The sequence below is a fragment of the Salvelinus sp. IW2-2015 genome, linkage group LG18, assembly GCF_002910315.2.
Source record: "Salvelinus sp. IW2-2015 linkage group LG18, ASM291031v2, whole genome shotgun sequence".
Lineage (NCBI taxonomy): Eukaryota > Metazoa > Chordata > Actinopteri > Salmoniformes > Salmonidae > Salvelinus > Salvelinus sp. IW2-2015.
Genome location: NC_036858.1, coordinates 54,417,574 through 54,437,947, shown reverse-complemented (window position 1 = coordinate 54,437,947; position 20,374 = coordinate 54,417,574). Strand labels below are relative to the sequence as shown.

The following is a 20,374-nucleotide window of genomic DNA, read 5'->3' as shown; positions in this document are numbered from 1 at the left end:
CAGGGCCTGGCATTATCAACAGCGACCCTGGCACAATTAGGGTTGAGTGCCTTGCTCAAGGGCATAGACATAGTTTTCACCTAGTCGGCTCGGGGATTCCAACTAGCAACCTTTCGGTTTATTCGGATCCACATTAGCATATGGAACATTTCTGGGATCTTTTATTTCAGCTCATGAAACATGGTACCAACACTTTACATGTTGCATTTATATTTTGTTCAGTGTAATTTACTAAATTACACTGTTTTGCAATGAAGGTCCACTGTAGCCCCAACAGCACTCTGTAGGGTACCACTATTGTGTTGTTGGAGGACAGCTAGCTTCCGTCCTCCTCTGAGTACATTAACTTCCATACAAAACCTAGAAGGCTCATGGTTCTCACCCCCTGTCATAGACTTACACAGTAATTATGACAACTTCCGGTGGGTATCCTCCAACCTATCAGAGCTCTTGCAGCATGAACTGACATGTTGTCCACCCAATCAAAGGATCAGAAAATGAATCTAGTACTGAAAGCATAAGCTACAGCTAGCTAGCACTGCAGTGCATAAAATGTGGTGAGTAGTTGACTCAGAGAGAAAAAGATCATAGCTGTAAAGTTTTGAACAAATTCATTTCTTCTAAAGGGAAGGAGGAACAAGAGAGAGGGAGAGAGAGATAGCTATATTTCGGTTTTTTTCTTCTCACTTTCACAGCTAGCAAATGCAGGTAGCTAGTTTAGCCGACTCAAACACTTGGCTCAAACAGAGGGATGCTATGTTAGCTAGTTGGATATCACTATCCAACACTGGAACTCTTCCAAGTCAAGGTAAGCTTTTGGTTTCACAAATGTATTGCCACCAGGGCCCGTCGGTGTAACTGCTAAACTGCTTACTACACTGTACTGCATGATTGTAGCGGGTTTACTAACGCGTTAGTTCTATTAGCTATGTTGACTAGGACGTTACTTTAGCTAAAATGGTGACAACGATGTGTTTAACGGTTATGGTATGACGGGTTGGCTTGGAAAGGTTTTTTCACCTGGTCAACAGACAGCTGATGTGGTGAACATTGAAGTTCACAAACGAAGGGAAAGGGCGAGGAGGAGAGCGTGTAGATGAGAGAAGGAACACACAAGCTGTTTAGTATGTGGCTATGAAAGTGAACTGTTTGCTTGTGATCAGGGGTGCATTCATTCAGCTGATTCTGTTGAAAAACATTTCTTAAAACGGAAGCAAACGGGGATAAACATACCTGAATTTGTCCAATAGAAACTCTCGTTTGCAACTGTTGGACTAATGATTACATTACACCCTCTATCAGCTAGATGCAGGCAAGAGTGGGCAAGGCAGTATAGAATGTGTCACTGTCTGTCCATGTGTCACTGTCACCTCAAATCTTCCTCTCGACCTGTGTGCACCTACGTTGTAAACTTTCATTTATAGGTAAGGTTGTAGTAACCTCATGATGGGAATAGGGAAAATTTGAGTATTATGTAGTAGCCTAAACCTATTGATATTACATTGAACTGAGTGAACGGAATATGAATGACAGTCATCCAATATGCTGTAATAGAAATAAGGCCATGCTCATAAAAACAATTATCGTCCTCCATCCTCTTAAATGGCACCAACCGCCACTGAAAGGAACATATCTATATTATTACAGAACAATAAAAAAGCCAATTAGCACAATGAAATTAGCTAATTTCGAGTGATCTTTCAAGCAGATTATGTAAACCTCTCACACAGCACTGGTCCCCATGGAGCTGAAAATTAATAACTGTCTGAATACAGTAGTAGATCTGAACTTTAGCCTGCAGGTATAAGCTTATGATATGTCTAATGCAGATATTTCATACAGTATATCAGAACCTTACATTTATGTTCAAGTCATACAATAAATGAACTTCTATGAAATGCAAGGTTGGTAGTAGTGTATCCATATTACTGCATTCCTTAACCTTTTAATGCAGTGGGCTAAATCAGGGTCACACAGAGTGTTTCTTGGTAGTCAAACAAATCAAATTGTATTTGTCACATGCGCCGAATATAACAGGCTCCCTCATGGATGGAATATTCATATTTTTCATAATTAATAAAACAAATATAAACCTCAGAAAATCCTGTGTTTCTATGTCAAACGGTTTTGTAATATTTCAGTCGTCTGTGATGTATATAAAGTGTAATATTGGGACGCAAACTCAAAACTGAATGCATTTCAACTCTATATCTGACATGGTACAGGTGTCTTCTTTAAAAAAAAAAAACAGAACCATGTGTGTGAGGTGTATACTATTATTTCAAAGTAGTTAAGAGCTTGTAAGTAAGCATTTCACTGGTTATTCTACTGCAGGAAAGGGATTTTAAATATCCCTACAGAGGTTTTTACACTTACCTAAGTAGTATTAAAATACCTGATCATAACACTGTTCCTTGATAGAGGTAGACATTCATTAAAATAAATGTGTCTTGCTTAATGAAATCGAGACACAGTATGGAAAACATTTATCTTTTTTAAGAAGGTACTGGAATAGATTCACTGAGCACATAATTTGAGCCATTGTTCATGCTCAATCATGTGAAAAAGTAATGTATTTCACGTCAGCAAAACATCCTCCTGAAAAACTGTCCATTCCACATTACCCCTCAAATATCATAATGTACATTAATGAGAAATGGCATGGTTGTCAGTGCAGTCCAAACCCTTGCTTAGGTAGGGACTGCTTTGCTTTGTTGTGTCTAAATGGCTGGAAGAACTATAGTTAGGCAGGAACATACAAGCTATAGAGGGCTTGAAGGCAGAGATACCGAAGTGGAGAAGTATCTGACTTGCAGCCAGGTCTGACCTGTGGCTGATTAGAGTTATCTTGCCCAAAGCCAGGTGTGTTGTGATTCATATAGAGAGCAATCCATTAGGACCCAGACTGTCAGCCACACGTCTGTCTCCTGTTCTCTCCACTCTCTGGAGAGTCACAGGGCATAGTGGTAACCCTGGTGGTGTTTATAGGTCTGCTGTGAAAAGATAGGTCTCCTTGTCTGCTTTCAACTCACCTGTGCAGATGCACATGTTCAAAACAGCATCTATTACAAAACCGTTTGACGTAGAAACACAGGCTTTTCGGACGTTTATATTTATTTTATTAATTATGAAATGATTTAAAATATTAATATTCCATCCATGAGGCCACTAGAGGGCGCTTTGGTTATGCAACTGCAGGAAAAGGATTTTAAATATCCTACAGAGGTTTTTACACTTAACTAAGTAGTATTATAATACCTGATCATAACACTGTTCCTTGATAGAGGTAGACATCTGCAGTTGACATGATCTTATTGTGGATTTATTAATTTCCTTGAAAAGTTGTGATTCCTTAGATGACTGATGCATTCAGAAAGTATTCAGACCCTTTGTATTTTTCCACATTGTTACATTAAAGTCTCAAATGGATTAAATTGTTTTCCCCCCTCATCAATCTACACACAATACCCCATAATGACAAAGCGAAAACAGGTTTAGACATTTTTGCAAATGTATTAAAAATAAACAGAAATACCTTATTAACATAAGTATTCAGACCCTTTGCTATGAGACTCGAAATTGAGCTCAGGTGCATCCGGTTTCAATTGATCATCCTTGAGATGTTTCTACAACTTGATTGGAGTCCACCTGTGGCAAATTCAATGGATTGGACATGATTTGGAAAGGCACACTGTCTATTTAAGGTCCCACAGTTGACAGTACATGTCAGAGCAAAAACCAAGCCATGAGGTCGAAGGAATTGTCTGTAGAGCTCCTAGACAGGATTGTGTCGAGGCACATATCTGGGGAAGGGTACCAAAACTTTTCTCCAGCATTGAAGATCCCCAAGAACACAGTGGCCTAACATATAACTAACTACACAATTCTAATCACCACATAGGTGAGTAGCAATGATAGATTTAACCAACTTACTACCATAAAATGCCTTTGTTTGAAAGTCTACAGATCTCTCTTATTGTCCCTGACCGGTGCATCACTGAATGATTACCCGTCTTTAACTACATTTTGGAGGACAGACTGAGCACCGAGAATTAATGTATTTCTAGGCTCTGTGGTTTTGAGGACTACACAGGCACCGAATGGAATATATAGGAACTCTGCATGCATCGCCTCTGTAGTATTGCTAACAACTCATGTATTCCTGAGTTAGCCAGTATATCATAGTTATTTGTATGTCTTCCAAACTCCTCCCTTCTATTGAAGCATTTTAGAGATCAACACATAAGATAGTTGGATACTCTAACTACAGCGCATCTCTCTGATTCAGAGGGGTTGGGTTAAATGCAGAAGACACATTTCAGTTGAATGCATTCAGTTGTACAACTGACTAGGTATCCCCCTTTCCAGTATGTGTCCTCTGTATCCACTGGCTATTCTTACTGCTATACTACAGGAAGTTGTAATGAAGGATATCAGATACTGAACATGTAAAACACAGATACTGCTTTAGTATACTAACTTGCGCTATATTCAGGAGCTCTTCATAAGGACCCTCGTCTTCGGTCAACGAGGCGAAGGCACTGTCGATAGACAACGTCTCCACGTCTGCACATGGCAAATCCAAACTCAGCCTTACATTCCCRCTCACTCCAGTCAGGGAGTACTGGCGATGACTCATGGTGAAGTTACTTCCTTTTCGGCCCGTCACCCTTACAGGAAGAAGGGCAGAACCAACACAGAATCTCTGCTCTCCTCTACCACAGATATGAGTGAATGACAAAACGATTGCTTTCAAGGGCATCCAGAATTGCTCTCAGCCATGACCATTATCTCTGGGACCAGGTCCTATTAATTCACACTGCTTAAAAGCCAGTTGGCTGGATCTGACTTACAACCTCCACCAAGAGGAAACTACCCTGGCTATAGAGGAGCTGAGGTATAAGGCCATGAGTGCTCTTGTGTGCAGTGACTATCCCATGCTGTCTCTGTTGACTTGAGGACATAAGACATTTAACTCTCTCCAAAAGGAGAGGGAGGGAAGAAGAGTGAAATGCATTTCTAATGGGCCTTGTCACCAATTAGGAAGCAGTGATGTAGCCGAGCCATTGTTCAGCCCTCGGAATGGCTGCGAGCCAGAGTTTTTTTTGTCAGGAAGAATCAACCTGACTACTTCACTCACTGATAAGCTTCAATAAGCACATTAAGAGTAGTGCATGGATCTCACTGTGTGTATGTGTGTAATACCCACTGAGGCAACCGTTGCCTCCCTACAACTATTTGGTTCTGCCTGTTCTTGGCAAATGAGATTTCACATTGACACTATAACCTCTTTCCTCTTATCCTACGATGACAGCTTACATAAAACTGATTGCACCACACATAATATCCATTTTACCGACAGCCAAGGCCCAYAATACAAAACTTATTTTGGGGACAGGGATTCAAATGCAGTTCACAAGGGGAATATTAAACTATGCTGAAATATAAGTAGACAAGTTATTGTGCCCAGGACAGATACACATGTCATATTTTTGATAAAACCCTTTTATATGAAATGTAAAATACTTGTTGCAAAAATAAGCTTTACTTACCACCAGTCACCAACAGACAAATCTCTTCAGTGTGCTGATATGACACAATGTTCCATGTACTCCAACAGCCTATAAATCTCTTACACACAAGGTGTCATGAGGATAGATCAATGGCATGCCTGTAGGGTACAACTAGCGTATACACCACCAGCATTATTATTCTACCACTCGTGAACACTATAGTAAATAGCTTTACTTTTTTTTTTATGTCTTAAAAATTGCTCAGGAGTAATCATCATCTTTGTTCTAATATACATCTGGCTATACATCTGCAGTTGACATGGTGTTAAAATTAAGAGAGGGTTACAATACAAATACAGGATTTTAAGTCAAAATCATCAGCGTTCCTGGACATGGAGTTTTATATAATTGTATACTTTTTATGCATATAACATTTCTTTAAAATGTGTAATTTGTTAGACTGAACAATGCCACACAGTGTTAGACAGGGATACTGCCTCTTTTGGCCATTGGCGTTCTGTTGAGGTTTTCTGACCTCTTGTGGCATTTAGTTGAATGTGCATACTTAAGCTTGTTAACTGGATTCACTAAAAAGCAAATTGCAGGGTAAATAGTACGTACAAACTGCTGCAATAGAACAATTACTTTAATGAATTGTACATAAACATTACAGAGGATTGGAACCTACCAAAATAAGGCCACCATTTAAAAACCAAAGCTTATCCCACAATTCAATGAAATCAAACTAACTAAACAGCAGAAATTACATTGTTAAATACCTATATCTGGTTAAATCATGATCATCATAGCCTTGTTAAACTGTGCGCAGAAAATCTCGACTTTAGTAATGCCATCTCCATAACTTATGTTAACCAATGCATTTTAACCACCACCACGCACATTCTTACCATAATTACTCAACACAGTTTACAACAAAATGAAAAACATATTGAAAGACAAAATTAATGAATGCAGTCATCAGACCTCTTCATAAACTGTGCATCAAACTTTAAATGTTATGTTTAACAAAATGTAGGACCATACTTTAAACAAAATAAGGCCTATTTAAAATGACTCACAAATCGCTTGAAAGCAAATGTCATTCTATATTACAGGTGGCATTAGTGTTACATTCCACAAACTCACATTATACATCGACAGGCTCAAACATGGACGCCCCTCCCCTCTACAGGATATAATGCACTGCATACTACATGACTGACGATCACATGTAGCATCCGCCACGATACCTGGTGTCATATATTCCCCCCTTTCTCTGCCACATCTAAGATGCTCTGTGGGGAACTTCTTATTTACGTACATTTTATTATGATTTGCAAAGTATTATATATATAAACAAAAAAAGCTGATTTGTTCCTTGAGTTACAACATGACCACCCTGTTTCCAAGAATCAAGCAGAACAATTTTATTGAATGCCAGCAAACAGATCCAAATAGCAGTAGACACATTCAATTAAAAACTGTTAGTGTTTTTCAGATAGAGTATTTCTGTGCGAACTCACACCAAGTGGAACCTTCCTGTATCTATGTTCCATGTGAGATATGGCACTGATTATAAAGGGATGTGTGACCATACCGCACTAGCCACTACACTAACAGTTTCCCCTTCAGGGGAGGGTAGTAGACTGGTGTGGCATGGTCACACACACTAAACCCTGCACCCTTAACATTGAAGTTCACTGTGTCTGTCTCAGAATGCTCACAGTCGTCCAGTTGAAAGTCTGAGTTGAAGCAGATCTCGATCTGCCCCAAGATTTGCACCTTCCCTTCCTGTAAACAATAAATAACTTAATGATACATTCTAGATTTAGGGTTAGGATTCATGATTTTTTTCTTTAAGTTGTGTGCAATGACTATTCTTCATGTAGAATGATTAGAGAAACGTATTCTAAATACAAAATGGTACGCAATTCTTGTTATCCTATACTCTTCAATGAAAACCTGTAGCATATCCATTAACCAGTTGTGCTTGAGTTTGCATTTTACCCAAAGACAAAATATAAAAAACATGATACCTTTGGATGAATACACTGAATCTTTGGTTTCACGTTGTAGAAGTTGAGAATGTTTCCTTCAATGAGGTCAAACTAAAAACAGACGTAATCAATTTTACCACGAGCACTCATCACATGCTATTAGAACCTGACCGACATGGGTTTTTGGGGTCCGATTCCGGACTTTTTCCACATTTTGTTGTGTTATAGCCTGAATTTAAAATGGATTACATTTGTATTTATTTATTACAAACAAATAAAAAATAAAAATCCGAAATGTCTTCAGTCAATAAGTATTCAACTCTTGCTATGGCTAGCCATAAGTTCAGGAGTAAAGATTTGCTTAACATGTCAAATAATAAGTTGCATGGACTCACTCTGTATAATAATAGTGTGTAGCATGATTTTTGAATGATTACCTCATCTCTGTACCTCACACATACAATTATCTGTAAGGTCCCTCAGTCAAGCAGTGAATTTCCAACACAGATTCAACCACAAAGACCAGTGAGGTTTTCCAATGACTCACAAAGAAGTTCACCAATTGGTAGATGGGTAAAAAAAAAAAAGCAGACAATAAATATCCCTTTGAGCATGGAGTTATTAATTACACTTTGGATGGTGTATCAATGCACCCAGTCACTACAAAGATACAGGTGTTCTTCCTAACTCAGTTGCCGGAGAGGAAGGAAACCGCTCAGGGATTTCACCATGAGGCCAATGGTAACTTTAAAACAGTTACTGAGTTTAAAACCCCCTAGAGTCGTTGTCCACACCCCCGTGGAAATCTAATTCAATTTTTTTTTTTTTATCCGTCAGTTTAAACTAGAGATTGTTTTTTTGTTGCATGGGCTGCGACTCAATCTACCGGATCCTGTTCCGCATTGACGGTGAAAGGTGGCAGAGCTTGAGTGGTGTTTGTCAGACCATGAGACATCCCGAAAATTGGTCCTGTCACAACATATGTAGCGACCGAACGGTTTTGCTCTACGACCCCCACAAGTGTCACAGGACTTGTCTGAAATCGGTACAGCCGATCTGCCAGCATCTGTGTGTACAGCCCAGCACAGTTTGGGCTACACACTAATATGGAAAGGTGATTCTCTCACTAACACATACATGTCAGTTGTTTTGCTCTAGGACACCTACAAGCCTCACGAAACTAGTCTGAAGGTAGCCAGGTACCAGTTTAAAAAACAAATGGCAGTATATATATGGAGATTAGTTTAATGCCTAAAATAAGGGGTTAAATACATGTATAAAAAGAAAAAAATAAATAGTTTCTGATCTTTATCGCTCAGATATAGGACAGACACTTCAGAACAAACTTCTGTATAGAGTTTATTTTTAATTTTTATTATGTATAAAGTTGTTATTCAATGCGGATGGATCAACAACACTGTAGTTACTCCACAATACTAACCATACAGGCAGGCCAGAGAGGTATTTCAACTGGGACTTTCCCCTCAAAAACCATGCGGATGAGGCCTCAACCCTTTCCTTTCATATTTGCCCTGTTCTTTCTTTGTTTCGGACCATTACCAAAACCATTGAAGTATGGTAAAGTTGCCTGTAACACAGACTATAGTACAGCAGTCTTTGAAGATGTCAGAGGATTCACCAGCAATTGTTAGTGGACACAGACTGTCCACCATCTGAAGCTCTTTTCCAGCACACCTTGATCACATCGTTACTTTTTAAACCTGATTGTGAGACCTCTCAATTTCAGGGCAATGGCAACATACTAAAACCAAACAGGGAATCATTTATACTCAAAATTCTTTAGTGAATTTATTTGATCCATTTGCAGGCTAGTTTAATACATATATAGTCTGTATGTGTACCTTTTTATCATATGTTAATGTTTCCCGTTTTTAACATTGTGCCAGTATAACGTGTCGATAGCAAGGGGACTTTTTATTTACTTTTACCCCTCAGAACTACAGCTGTGGATCTCTGGGTCTGTATCCACAAAGCATATCCGAGTGGGAATGCTGATCTAGAATCAGTTTTGCCTTTTTAAATCATAGTGAATAAGATTATGTAGACAGGTCCTAGATCAGCACTCCTACTCTGATGCTTTGTGGATACTGGTCCTGATCTCCACAGGTTAGCATTGCGTTGAAGAACTGATTGATTAGTTGGTCTAGCCTGTTATGATGGACTGTATAAACCTCAGACTTGTTCTAGGCCTATTTCTAATGATATTACATGTTAAATGTATTTCACTGGTATTTCAAGATGGGCAATATAAACCAGAGACTTGTCCCTGCCTCAGGTTTCTACATCTGTAAATATGTATTTTAAAAGGATATGTTTTCTTATTGTCAATAAATATAATTTGGAAGTTTGATGTAAGTGTTTGTAGTAAATTCAAAAATGGTAAAAAGGCTGTGATGAGTTTGACTTGAGACAATTGCTAGCAGCATACCACCCTTGCCCTGTGTAGGGTGGAGTCTTTCGGATGGGATGTTAAATGGTTGTCCTGACACTCTGGTCATTAAAAATGGCACTTATCTTAAGAGTAGGGGTGTTAACCTTGGTGTCCTGGCTAAATTCCCAACCTAGCCCCATTCCATCAAGGCCACCTAATCATCCCCCTAATTTCTAATTGGCATATCACTCCTCACCTGATGGGTGGTGAGCGCTGTGGCACAAAAATGGTCACCATTTACTATGTAAAGTCCTTTGAGTACCTCAGTTGGTACAAAAGCGTTATATAAATCTAAAAAATCTAATATATTTGACTGAGTGAAAAGAAGGAAGCCTGTACAGAATAAAAATATTGCAAAACATACATCCTGTTTGCAACAAGGCACATAATACTGCTGTGGCAAAAAAAATGTTTTGTCCTGAATGCAAAGTGTTATGTTTGGGGCAAATCCAATACAACACACTACAGAGTACCACACTCCATATTTTCAAGCATAGTGGTGGTGGCATCATGTTATGGGTATGCTTGTAATTCTTAGAATAGGGAGTTTTTCAGGATAAAAAAGAAGCACAGGCAAAATCCTAAAGGAAAATCTGGTTCAGTGTGCTTTCCACCAGACACTGAGAGATGAATTCACCTTCCAGCAGGACAATGACTTAAAACACAAGTTGCTGACCAAGAAGACAAAATGTTCCTGAGTGGCCCAGTTACAGTTTTGACTTAAATCTACTTGGAAATCTATAGCAATACCTTAAAATGGTTGTCTCGCAATGATCAACAACTAATTTGACAGAGCTTGAAGAATTTAATAGAATAAATGGGCAAATGTTGCACAATCCAGGTGTGGAAAGCTCTTAGAGCAGGGATGGGCAACTGGCCGGTCCTCGGATCATAAAAAAATAAATAAAGAGCTAGGGTCTCAACTTACTGTTTCAAGTTAGAATAGTAGAAGGTGCAATACACGAGGTGCAATTTCGAAATTTGGTTGTGAATTAGCAGTTTTTCTTTTGTTATGTCACTATTAATAGCTAATTTTCCTCTCAGCCCCATGGCAAAATGAGTAGAATTGCATGAAATTAGTAATAAAATCACAAAATCTTATCTCCACCCCATGGCAAAATGTGTAAAATTGAGGAAATTAGCTGTGTAACAACTATGCACATGTGGGTGCGCAGAACCACGAGCAACTGCAGCCCCTCGTGGGTACGCAGAACCATGAGCAACTGCATGTTCAGATTTTTTGTGGCCCCCACCCCTGTCTTAGAGACTTACCCAGAAGGACTCACAGCTGTAATCGCTGCCAAAGGTGCGTCTGCAAAGTTTTGACTCAGGGGTGTGAATACTTATGTAAATTAGATATTTCTGTATTTAATTTTCAATAAATTTGCCCAAATTTCTAAAAACATGTTTTCCCTTTGTCATTATGGGGTATTGTTGGTGAAAAAAAAAATATTTAATCAATTTTGGATTCAGGCTGTAACACAACAAAATGTAGAATAAGTAAAGGGGTATGAATACAGTGCCTTCTGAAAGTATCTGATGATATACAGTTGAAGTCGGAAGTTTACATACACCTTAGCCAAATACATTTAAACTCAGTTTTTCACAATTCCTGACATTTAATCCTAGTAACAATTATCTGTCTTAGGTCAGTTAGGATCACCACTTTATGTTAAGAATGTGAAATGTCAGAATAATAGTAGAGAATTATTTATTTCAGCTTTTTTTCTTTCATCACATTCCCAGTGGGTCAGAAGTTTACATACACTCAATTAGTATTTGGTAGCATTGCCTTTCAATTGTTTAACTTGGGTCAAACGTTTCGGGTATCCTTCCACAAGCTTCCCACAATAAGTTGGGTGAATTTTGGCCCATTCCTCCTGACAGAGCTGGTGTAACTGAGTCAGGTTTGTAGGCCTCCTTGCTCGCACAATCTTTTTCAGTTCTGCCCACACATTTTCTATGGGATTGAGGTCAAGGCTTTGTGATGGCCACTCCAATACCTTGAATTTGTTGTACTTAAGCCATTTTGCCACAACTTTGGAAGTATGCTTGGGCTCATTGTCCATTTGGAAGACCCATTTGCGACCAAGCTTTAACTTCCTGACTGATGTCTTGAGATGTTGCTTCAATATATCCACATAATTTTCCTCCCTCATGATGCCATCTATTTTGTGAAGTGCACCAGTCCCTCCTGCAGCAAAGCACCCCCACAACATGATGCTGCCACCCCTGTACTTCACGTTTGCGGTTGGTGTTCTTCGGCTTGCAAGCCTCCCCCTTTTTCCTCCAAACATAACGATGGTCATTATGACCAAACAGTTCTATTTTTGTTTCATCAGACCAGAGGACATGTCTCCAAAAAGTACGATCTTTGTCCCCATGTGCAGTTGCAAACCGTAGTCTGGCTTTTTTATGGCAGTTATGTCGATATAGGACTCGTTTTACTGTGGATATAGATACTTTTGTACCTGCTTCCTCCAGCATCTTCACAAGGTCCTTTGCTGTTGTTCTGTGATTGATTTGTACTTTTCACATCAAAGTATGTTCCTCTCTAGGAGACAGAACGCGTCTCCTTCCTGAGCGGTATGAGGGCTGCGTGGTCCCATGGTGTTTATACCTGCGTACTATTTTTTGTACAGCTGAACGTGGTACCTTCAGGCGTTTGGAAATTGCTCCCAAGGATGAACCAGCCTTGTGGAGGTCTACAGGTCTACAAAGGTCTTGGCTGATTTCTTTTGATTTTCCCATGATGTCAAGCAAAGAGGCACTGAGTTTGATGGTAGGCCTTGAAATACATCCACAGGTACACCTCCAATTGACTCAAATGATGACAATGAGCCTATCAGAAGCTTCTAAAACCATGACATCATTTTCTGGAATTTTCCAAGCTGTTTAAAGGCACAGTCAAGTTAGTGTATGTACACTTCTGACCCCCTGGAATTGTGATACAGTGAATTATAAGTGAAATAACCTGTCTGTAAACAATTGTTGGAAAAATGACTTGTCATACACAAAGTAGATGTCCTAACCGACTTGCCAAAAGTATAGTTTGTTAACAAGAAATTTGGAGTGGTTGAAAAACGAGTTTTAATGACTCCAACCTAAGTGTATGTAAACTTCTGACTTCAACTGTACTGTTTTAAAGAGGGGAAATTAAAAAGTGTAATTTTCCCACACTGATTTCTCATAAATTGCCATCCTAAAGACCAATTGTTCAAGAAATGTGCTTCAAATGTTGATTCCTTACATTGTGACAATAATAAAACATCATGGGAATGGCTGTGAATCTTCAGTTGAGCATGAGATTCCCTTTTATCCATCCTATTTATTGAATATCGGTTATCGTGGTAAAAGGCCAATACCGGCCGATAACCTGGTATTGAATGCATGCACACATCTGGGTCATTTTACTGCCAGTAACTAAGTAAACAGGAACAGTAAGTCAAATGACTTGCAGTAAATGAGTCACTGTTGACATCACATACTCGCACATTTAAAATTGTCCATCTTCCCAAAACACAGTGTGTTGTATAGTGTGTTGTTTGATACGATGCGGTAATGCTTGAAGTTTAAACATGCAACTATTTACTCTGTGAAAAATTACATTGTCCTTGGTAATGTAGTAATATTGATTTCATGTACTTACTGTGTAGTAAGTCTCAGAGGGCACAATGTTACATTTCTTCATCACCCTGAAAACATACAAAGAATTTATAAATAACTAGTAGAAAACATAAATTAGGGTTCAGGGTATTGAAACCATACATTATCCCATATGTTTCATGAGGGTACTTTATTGTTAATTCAGTACACTTACCCATCAAGGTCTAACTTGTGATACAGCTCCAGGGCTTTGCCAAAGTATTTGTGTTGACTGTTTAGGGACTCCGCTTTTGCAGCACATGTTCCATGTTTTTGCCATTCATATTTCCTGTAAATAGAAGATCAAACACTAACATTTGTTTAGAAAAATATTGTTACCTGAAAATATAACAATTACCTGGAATAAAGTATTAATACAAAATAGAAAACTGGAACAGACCAGAATCTAGAGGATTCTGGAATTTTAAGATCCGGCCACCACTTCTGCATCTCTGGAAGTAGGTCCTGTAAAACATATTCATTATCAAATATTTATCTTAATTTCAAAATATATAAACACGTTTACTTTTACCATCAAAATGATATTTTGTTATGAATAAGCTCAATCTGCCTTTTGTAAATGTTTGTATTTGAAATGTTTTTTTTCCCCCAGCAGAACATACCTGGATTAGAGTTTCATTGAAGTGCAAAGATGAATTGCATTCCTGGCCTTTATCTGGCCTGTAAGACAGACATTGGTCAAATGTGTACAAAGATAGAATGCAAAACAGTTTATGTTATGTTATCTGGTCAGTCAAAAAAAAAGCACTTTCCTACTGAATTTGTTGGAAGTCCTTCCTTACCACAGTCCATGCAAAGTCCAGTAGTCAAATTTGGAATGACAGTGTTCCATCTGCAAATAGAAATGTTCATTTGGTCATACAAGTTGGCAAATCTGGCAATTTAGGGCCACCGTATCAATCATACGATCAGATCATCACATGATACGTTGAGTTTATTATGCCATGAAACCATATAATAAAGTAACTTACACTGCAAAATGTGCTCGGCCAGTGGTGAGTCAGGATCAGCTTACTCCACATATGCCTGAAATAAAGTTAAATTGAAGTGTAACATTAGGATAATCCTACCGATCCTCGACTTCGGCGATGTCATCTACAAAATCGCTTCCAATACTCTACTCAGCAAACTAGATGCAGTTTATCATAGTGCCATCCGTTTTGTTACTAAAACACCTTATACCATCCACCACTGCGACCTGTATGCTGTAGTCGGCTGGCCCTCGCTACATATTCGTCACCAGACCCACTGGCTCCAGGTCATCTATAAGTCCATGCTAGGTAAAGCTCCGCCTTATCTCAGTTCACTGGTCACGATAACAACACCCACCCGTAGCACGCGCTCCAGCAGGTATATCTCACTGATCATCCCAAAAGCCGACACCTCATTTGGCCGCCTTTCCTTCCAGTTCTCTGCTGCCTGTGACTGGAACGAATTGCAAAAATCGCTGAAGTTGGAGACTTTTATTTCCCTCACCAACTTTAAACATCTGCTATCTGAGCAGCTAACCGATCACTGCAGCTGTACATAGTCCATCTGTAAACAGCCCACCCAATTTACCTACCTCATCCCCTTACTGTTTTTATTTATTTACTTTTCTGCTCTTTTGCACACCAGTATCTCTACTTGCACATGATCATCTGATGATTTATCACTCCAGTGTTAATCTGCTAAATTGTTATTCGCTCATATGGCCTATTTATTGCCTACCTCCTCATGCCTTTTGCACACAATGTATATAGACTAATTCCCCCCCCCCCCTACTGTGTTATTGACTTGTTTATTGTTTACTCCATGTGTAACTCTGTGTTGTTGTCTGTTCACACTGCTATGCTTTATCTTGGCCAGGTCACAGTTGTAAATGAGAACTTGTTCTCAACTAGCCTACCTGGTTAAATAAAGGTGAAATAGTGCCTCACTCATTTAATGGCCTTCAATTCGCATAGAGGCCGACTATGGAATGACACCAACTCAGTGGTCTTGTGGTTAGTGTCCTCCCGAGATTGGAAGGTTCCCTGGTCAACACAAAGCTCTAAAAACGGGACATGATCATGCTACTTGGCATTCAACATTAAGGAGATGGATTGGAGGTAACCTCCTGTCCTGGGTGTGTACTTGTACATCAAGCTGCCCTATGGGCCATTGTGGCTTGAAAAAGGCTACTTACTTACTTTGGAATGACAGACACAGTTAAGGGCTTGATGCAGAGGCCATGGTTGGCATCTGACATTAACCAGACAGATATAACCAGTAACGTTACTTACGGCGGTTCGTGTACGAATGAGGAAGTCATCAGACCGCAGCCAAGGCACAGCAGGACAACAAATGCTAATGACTTCATATTTACACTGAAACAAAGAAAACTTACAATTAGGAGAAGTAGATTTTGGGTCATAGATGATCTGATTTTAGCTGGTCTAATATGTGATGGTAGGCAAACTTACAATTATAAAGCCTATTATAAGTAGAAGTATAACTCTTACAATTATAGGCCAATTATAATTACAAGCCTAATATAAATTATTTCAATTTTAGTTTATAGATAGCTTGTGTAACAAACAGTTATATAATGGTTGGCATGACGTGATTGTTATTTTGGTGCCTGTCAAATACTATTGAGCTTATATTTGCGCCCATCAACACCGCAGTCAAATAATGGAACGCTTTTCGCAACTCTGTAGCCAACCACCAAACCTGACGTGTATGTGGGGGAGCGCAACTTCAGTTTGTATAAAAGGTTACATACGTACATTATTTTACAAATACAAGGTCTCCAGTATCACCTGGGCCTGCCACCTGGCTAACGTAGACTGTGTGGGTAAGATTTAAATGTAACCTACGACGTATACAATAAGTTCTTACCCCTGTTTTGTTCCTGTGGTTAAAAATAAACTCGTATATACAACTATACGTTTGGAAGGGCCATTTAGATGAGGCAACAGAGATGTCGTTTGATAGATTAGCAATATGAAGATTCCACTAGTATCACTTATTATGGTTTAAAATGAGACAGCCACACTCCGTCCGATTAGACGTCTGGTAGAAGCCTACAACAACAATACCGTGAAATTGTTTCCCGCAACAGCTGAACTGAGCGTCACATGCTCAGAAAATGTAAGTCACGTGAGATCATGTGAAACGTGTACTGTAGGCAACTGTACCGCACAGGCGCGCACACATACGATGATATTCCACTGTGCCACATACAGTTGAATAAAAATAAGACAAATGTGTTGAATCTTTATTGCAATTGCATTTATCTGTAATCCTTCTATAAAAAAATGGTCAGACATTGCAAAATGTTTTACAATGTTATTTTAGACAGTAGGCTATGTTATTGTATCATTTAGGCCTTGTAGATAAGTAATGGAGGAATTGTGCTTGCATGAAGCTAGCAAACTGTGTGACATTGCCTCAGGCTATTGGCAGGAATAGCCGTAGCCTAGGCATATCACACTGCTGTGTCTGTTAACCCAATCTCTTGTTAAAAATAGTGCTTGGCTACAGTTCAGGTTTCAGGAGGTCATCTTAAGATTCTGTCTTAAGGTTCCTTCAGTTGAGCATAGAGCTAAGCAATATTATATTAACATAGCCTAAAGCTAATAAATATAAACACAAATATAGGCTATATCAAAATTATCCTCAATTTCATGGATAGAGTTGAATAAAAAGAAAGTATGACATTATTTAAATGATGTAAACTGAACATTGTGCTCAGTCCAAATTTTGTAAATATTGCAAACTGGATACAGTTTTTATGACCTATTCAGTGATCAAAGAATAACCAACACTACGTGATATGTGCCTAGCCTACTGCAAGTAAGAAATTATGTTAAGGGTTGATGTAAAAGCTATATATAGTCATATGCCTATCCATAAATGGGATGCAAGAGTTGCTGCACTCTGTGTGGGTAATCTTTGGTTTTCATCAGCCAGTGACTCCCAAGCGGGTTTAGGCTGACCTACCTCTGCTTTGCGCTCGTGTAATCTCTTGGGGTAAGTCAGGCCTATTATTTCCTTCCTTTTCAGATTATTGGATTTTTCAGAAAGGTGTTGAATTGAGAGATGCATGCTTGGTTCTTGGTTATATCAGAATGTTGAGATTGATTAGTCCAGTTACCTAATTAGGGCCTAGGCTACTGCCTAGACCTTGACATAATAAGGATATTATCTAGCAATCTTCATTTTAAGAGTTTTTGGACACAAATTATTGATATGAGAATATTGCTCTGATGGCATGTTGATAAATGGAGGCATCAGCTTATATAGACTTTTAAAATTAATTCTATAAAAAGACAGTTTACTTGGTCTTCTATATGCAGAGAAATGTGGCTCAGGAGTTCAAGTGTCAAGCGATTGATATTTCTGGTACTTGAATCTCTGATGTTAAGCACTTTTGCTGCACTTGAGAATTAGCTGAACCTGACTGATAAATGAATGAGCGAATAAGATAGAAAAGGAAAAGAATAGAGTCAAAAAGCTGTTATTTGTTTGTAACCTATTCCAATACACATTGAGAGGCAATATACAACTTTGTACGACTGTGGGAATTTAAGGCTGCCATAGGCCTATAGAACATTTAAACTATTTCCATATTCAGAGAACATTTTCAAAGCTACAGTAAGTTTTAAAGTAACTGTCCAGTGAAAATCTCACTTTTAAAAGTTAATATTCTGTTAACTGACACCCAAATAACGTTGTCCTTTACTCGTATTTGTGGCCAAAGCATACATAGGTGAAAAACACTTCAAAAACTTGTATCTCAAACAGACCGTTTAAAAAATGCTTGCTATTTCCTCACAGAAAATGATGTCATGTTGGCTCGTTGGCTGAGCTGGCCAATCAGCGGTCTACTGATGTGAATATTTTTTATGACCGGTTTACGCCCACACCATTCTGTTGTTGGGGTTTGCCCGCATCATTCCAACAAAGAAAAGCTGCTTTTAAATTAGCATACCTAACTAAACATTTTTGGAAGGAAAACTATTTCACTCATATTGTAATTAATTATAGGTCATATTTCATAGAAATCTGCAAACACTGGACAGTTACTTATAAACTAAGTTTTGACTTTATTCCCATATTATTTACTGCAATTAAAAATAACTTCCAAGTGCTCAGACTGTTCTTGTGTATGTTAATATTCAATCTGTTAAAGGCTATATGGTTTTGTATGTTCTTATTTATCACCACATCACCTGTGAATATAGGCTATATATAACTCATTCATATTTAATAGGTGTCTGAATTACATTTAGATTGCTGTATTGTGAGAATAACTGGTAATAACTGAACTCATAGATGAATACTTAAGCCATTAACTAGCTCTAAGCCTCAACCCCCCCACCATCTAATTCAAACCTCCAATGAATTTGCTTTCCATTTCTTCTGCCCATAACTCAGACTCTTCCATTACATAAGAACAGGCCCAATCTTTCTCCCGCAGTGCAGGTTTGATGGAATTCTATCCCCAGTGTCTGTAATCTTACAGGCACTAATACCTAAGACATATAATTTGATGTTGAAGGACATACTGTACCGTACTGCATATTGTGCCCTGAAATGCATCAATGGATCAAAGAGCCCGAAGAGCCATGCATCCGTTGCATTGCATTGTAGTAATTCTACATTAACATGGTTTGTTGTCATCATCGAGATACAACTATTATATTGTATTTCTATGGTTGCCATTATATTGCTGTTAGCCAATAGAATACAGTAAGTGTGTTCCTCATTTGAATCACAGGTCATTAAAAGTTATCAACTATGGCTGCGACAGTTGCCAGACACAAGCACGTGCACATCAGCCATGACTACCACAGTGCACAGTCTAAGGTGGTAGCAAAGCAGTACACAAGGTAAGGAGATCGGCCCATTGGAATCCTATGCTTCATTTGAAACATACTAGTGGTTTGGAAACTGGTGGCCAGATTTACAATTGTTTGCACAGGAATATAAATTGCACCTGCTATCTACCAGAGTAAATTAAGCATTTAAACTGTATAGAGCTTATTTAGCATAGTTAGATTAAATGTAAATTAAGACAGTTAACACATTTTTTCCCCAGTCTTTATTCTCCTCTGAAAATAAAGAACTGGTGTAAATACATCAAGTAAATCTGGCCCTCGGTGTACAGTTTCAAATGGTAGGTAGTGTTTTCAGCTTGGCATTTAACAGTGGCTAAGTTTACACCTAGAGAGAGCACTTGTAACCCACTAATAGGTTGGTTCCCTGCTAATTGTCAAATCTCATGTAACTATGCAGCCATCCTATTGCTACTACATCACTGGATCACATTCTCTTCTATAAACTGGGGACACATATGCTTTACTGTCTTGTATGGTGACTAATTGTCATATTTGTTTGGGTATGATTATAATACCATTAACGTTTTCCTCTGTAATACACCTTGGACTGATTTGCCTTTAAAGAAGGGTGTGTTTACTTGTGTTTGTTGACGTCAGGAGTAGAGACAGGACACTCATATTAGTTTGCACCATACATTCTATGGATTGTACCCAGTTTCATCTGTGTCATCTCCGATCACGTAATCTATATTACCTGTACACACTTCTATGATCATTCTGTCAGGTATGTATAGATTGATGATTCATCCGCAAGAAATAGTACATTAAGTAATCTGACAAAAAAGGGCATGAGAATACTGTCAACATGATGCTGTTAGAGGTCTTTTGATGCTAACGAAGTGCTCTGTAGCTCTATGACTACATTTACTCAGCAATAAG

At 38.6% G+C, this 20,374-nt stretch overlaps 2 protein-coding genes across 3 annotated transcripts in view; one reads left to right on the top strand and one right to left on the bottom strand.

Moving 5' to 3' along the window:
* The first annotated feature begins 731 nt into the window (after positions 1-731).
* The window catches only part of LOC111978643 (myomesin-2-like), a 47,758-nt gene continuing 28,115 nt past the window's right edge, over positions 732-20,374 (top strand). Inside the window, exons 1-2 of one of the 2 annotated variants that reach the window (XM_070448608.1) lie at positions 732-808; positions 19,375-19,486. In XM_070448608.1, the coding sequence (XP_070304709.1) occupies positions 19,395-19,486 (92 nt within the window). In that variant the 5' untranslated portion in view covers positions 732-808; positions 19,375-19,394. Of the gene's footprint in view, positions 809-17,523; positions 17,625-19,374; positions 19,487-20,374 lie in introns of those variants that run through there. The other variant, XM_024008833.2, reaches the window with a different exon arrangement.
* rnaset2 (ribonuclease T2) lies at positions 6,505-16,711 on the bottom strand. The gene is made up of 10 exons (XM_024008834.2): positions 16,491-16,711; positions 15,893-15,976; positions 14,600-14,654; positions 14,411-14,460; positions 14,231-14,288; positions 14,008-14,072; positions 13,783-13,896; positions 13,612-13,657; positions 7,550-7,621; positions 6,505-7,304 (listed from the first exon to the last, which is right to left on the bottom strand). The coding sequence occupies exons 2-10, from the start codon at positions 15,967-15,969 to the stop codon at positions 7,122-7,124; spliced, it is 720 nt and encodes a 239-aa protein (XP_023864602.1). The 5' UTR covers positions 15,970-15,976; positions 16,491-16,711; the 3' UTR covers positions 6,505-7,121.

Bases quoted from the DNA above. Each gene is read 5' to 3' on its own strand.
- rnaset2 (XM_024008834.2), bottom strand. From the start codon at position 15,969: ATGAAGTCATTAGCATTTGTTGTCCTGCTGTGCCTTGGCTGCGGTCTG. The intron at 14,289-14,410 runs GTAAGGAAGGAC...TCTGTCTTACAG, and splicing joins TGGACTTTGCATGGACTGTG to GCCAGATAAAGGCCAGGAAT. The intron at 7,622-13,611 runs GTAAGTACATGA...GTCTGTTTTTAG, and splicing joins CCTCTGAGACTTACTACACA to TTTGACCTCATTGAAGGAAA.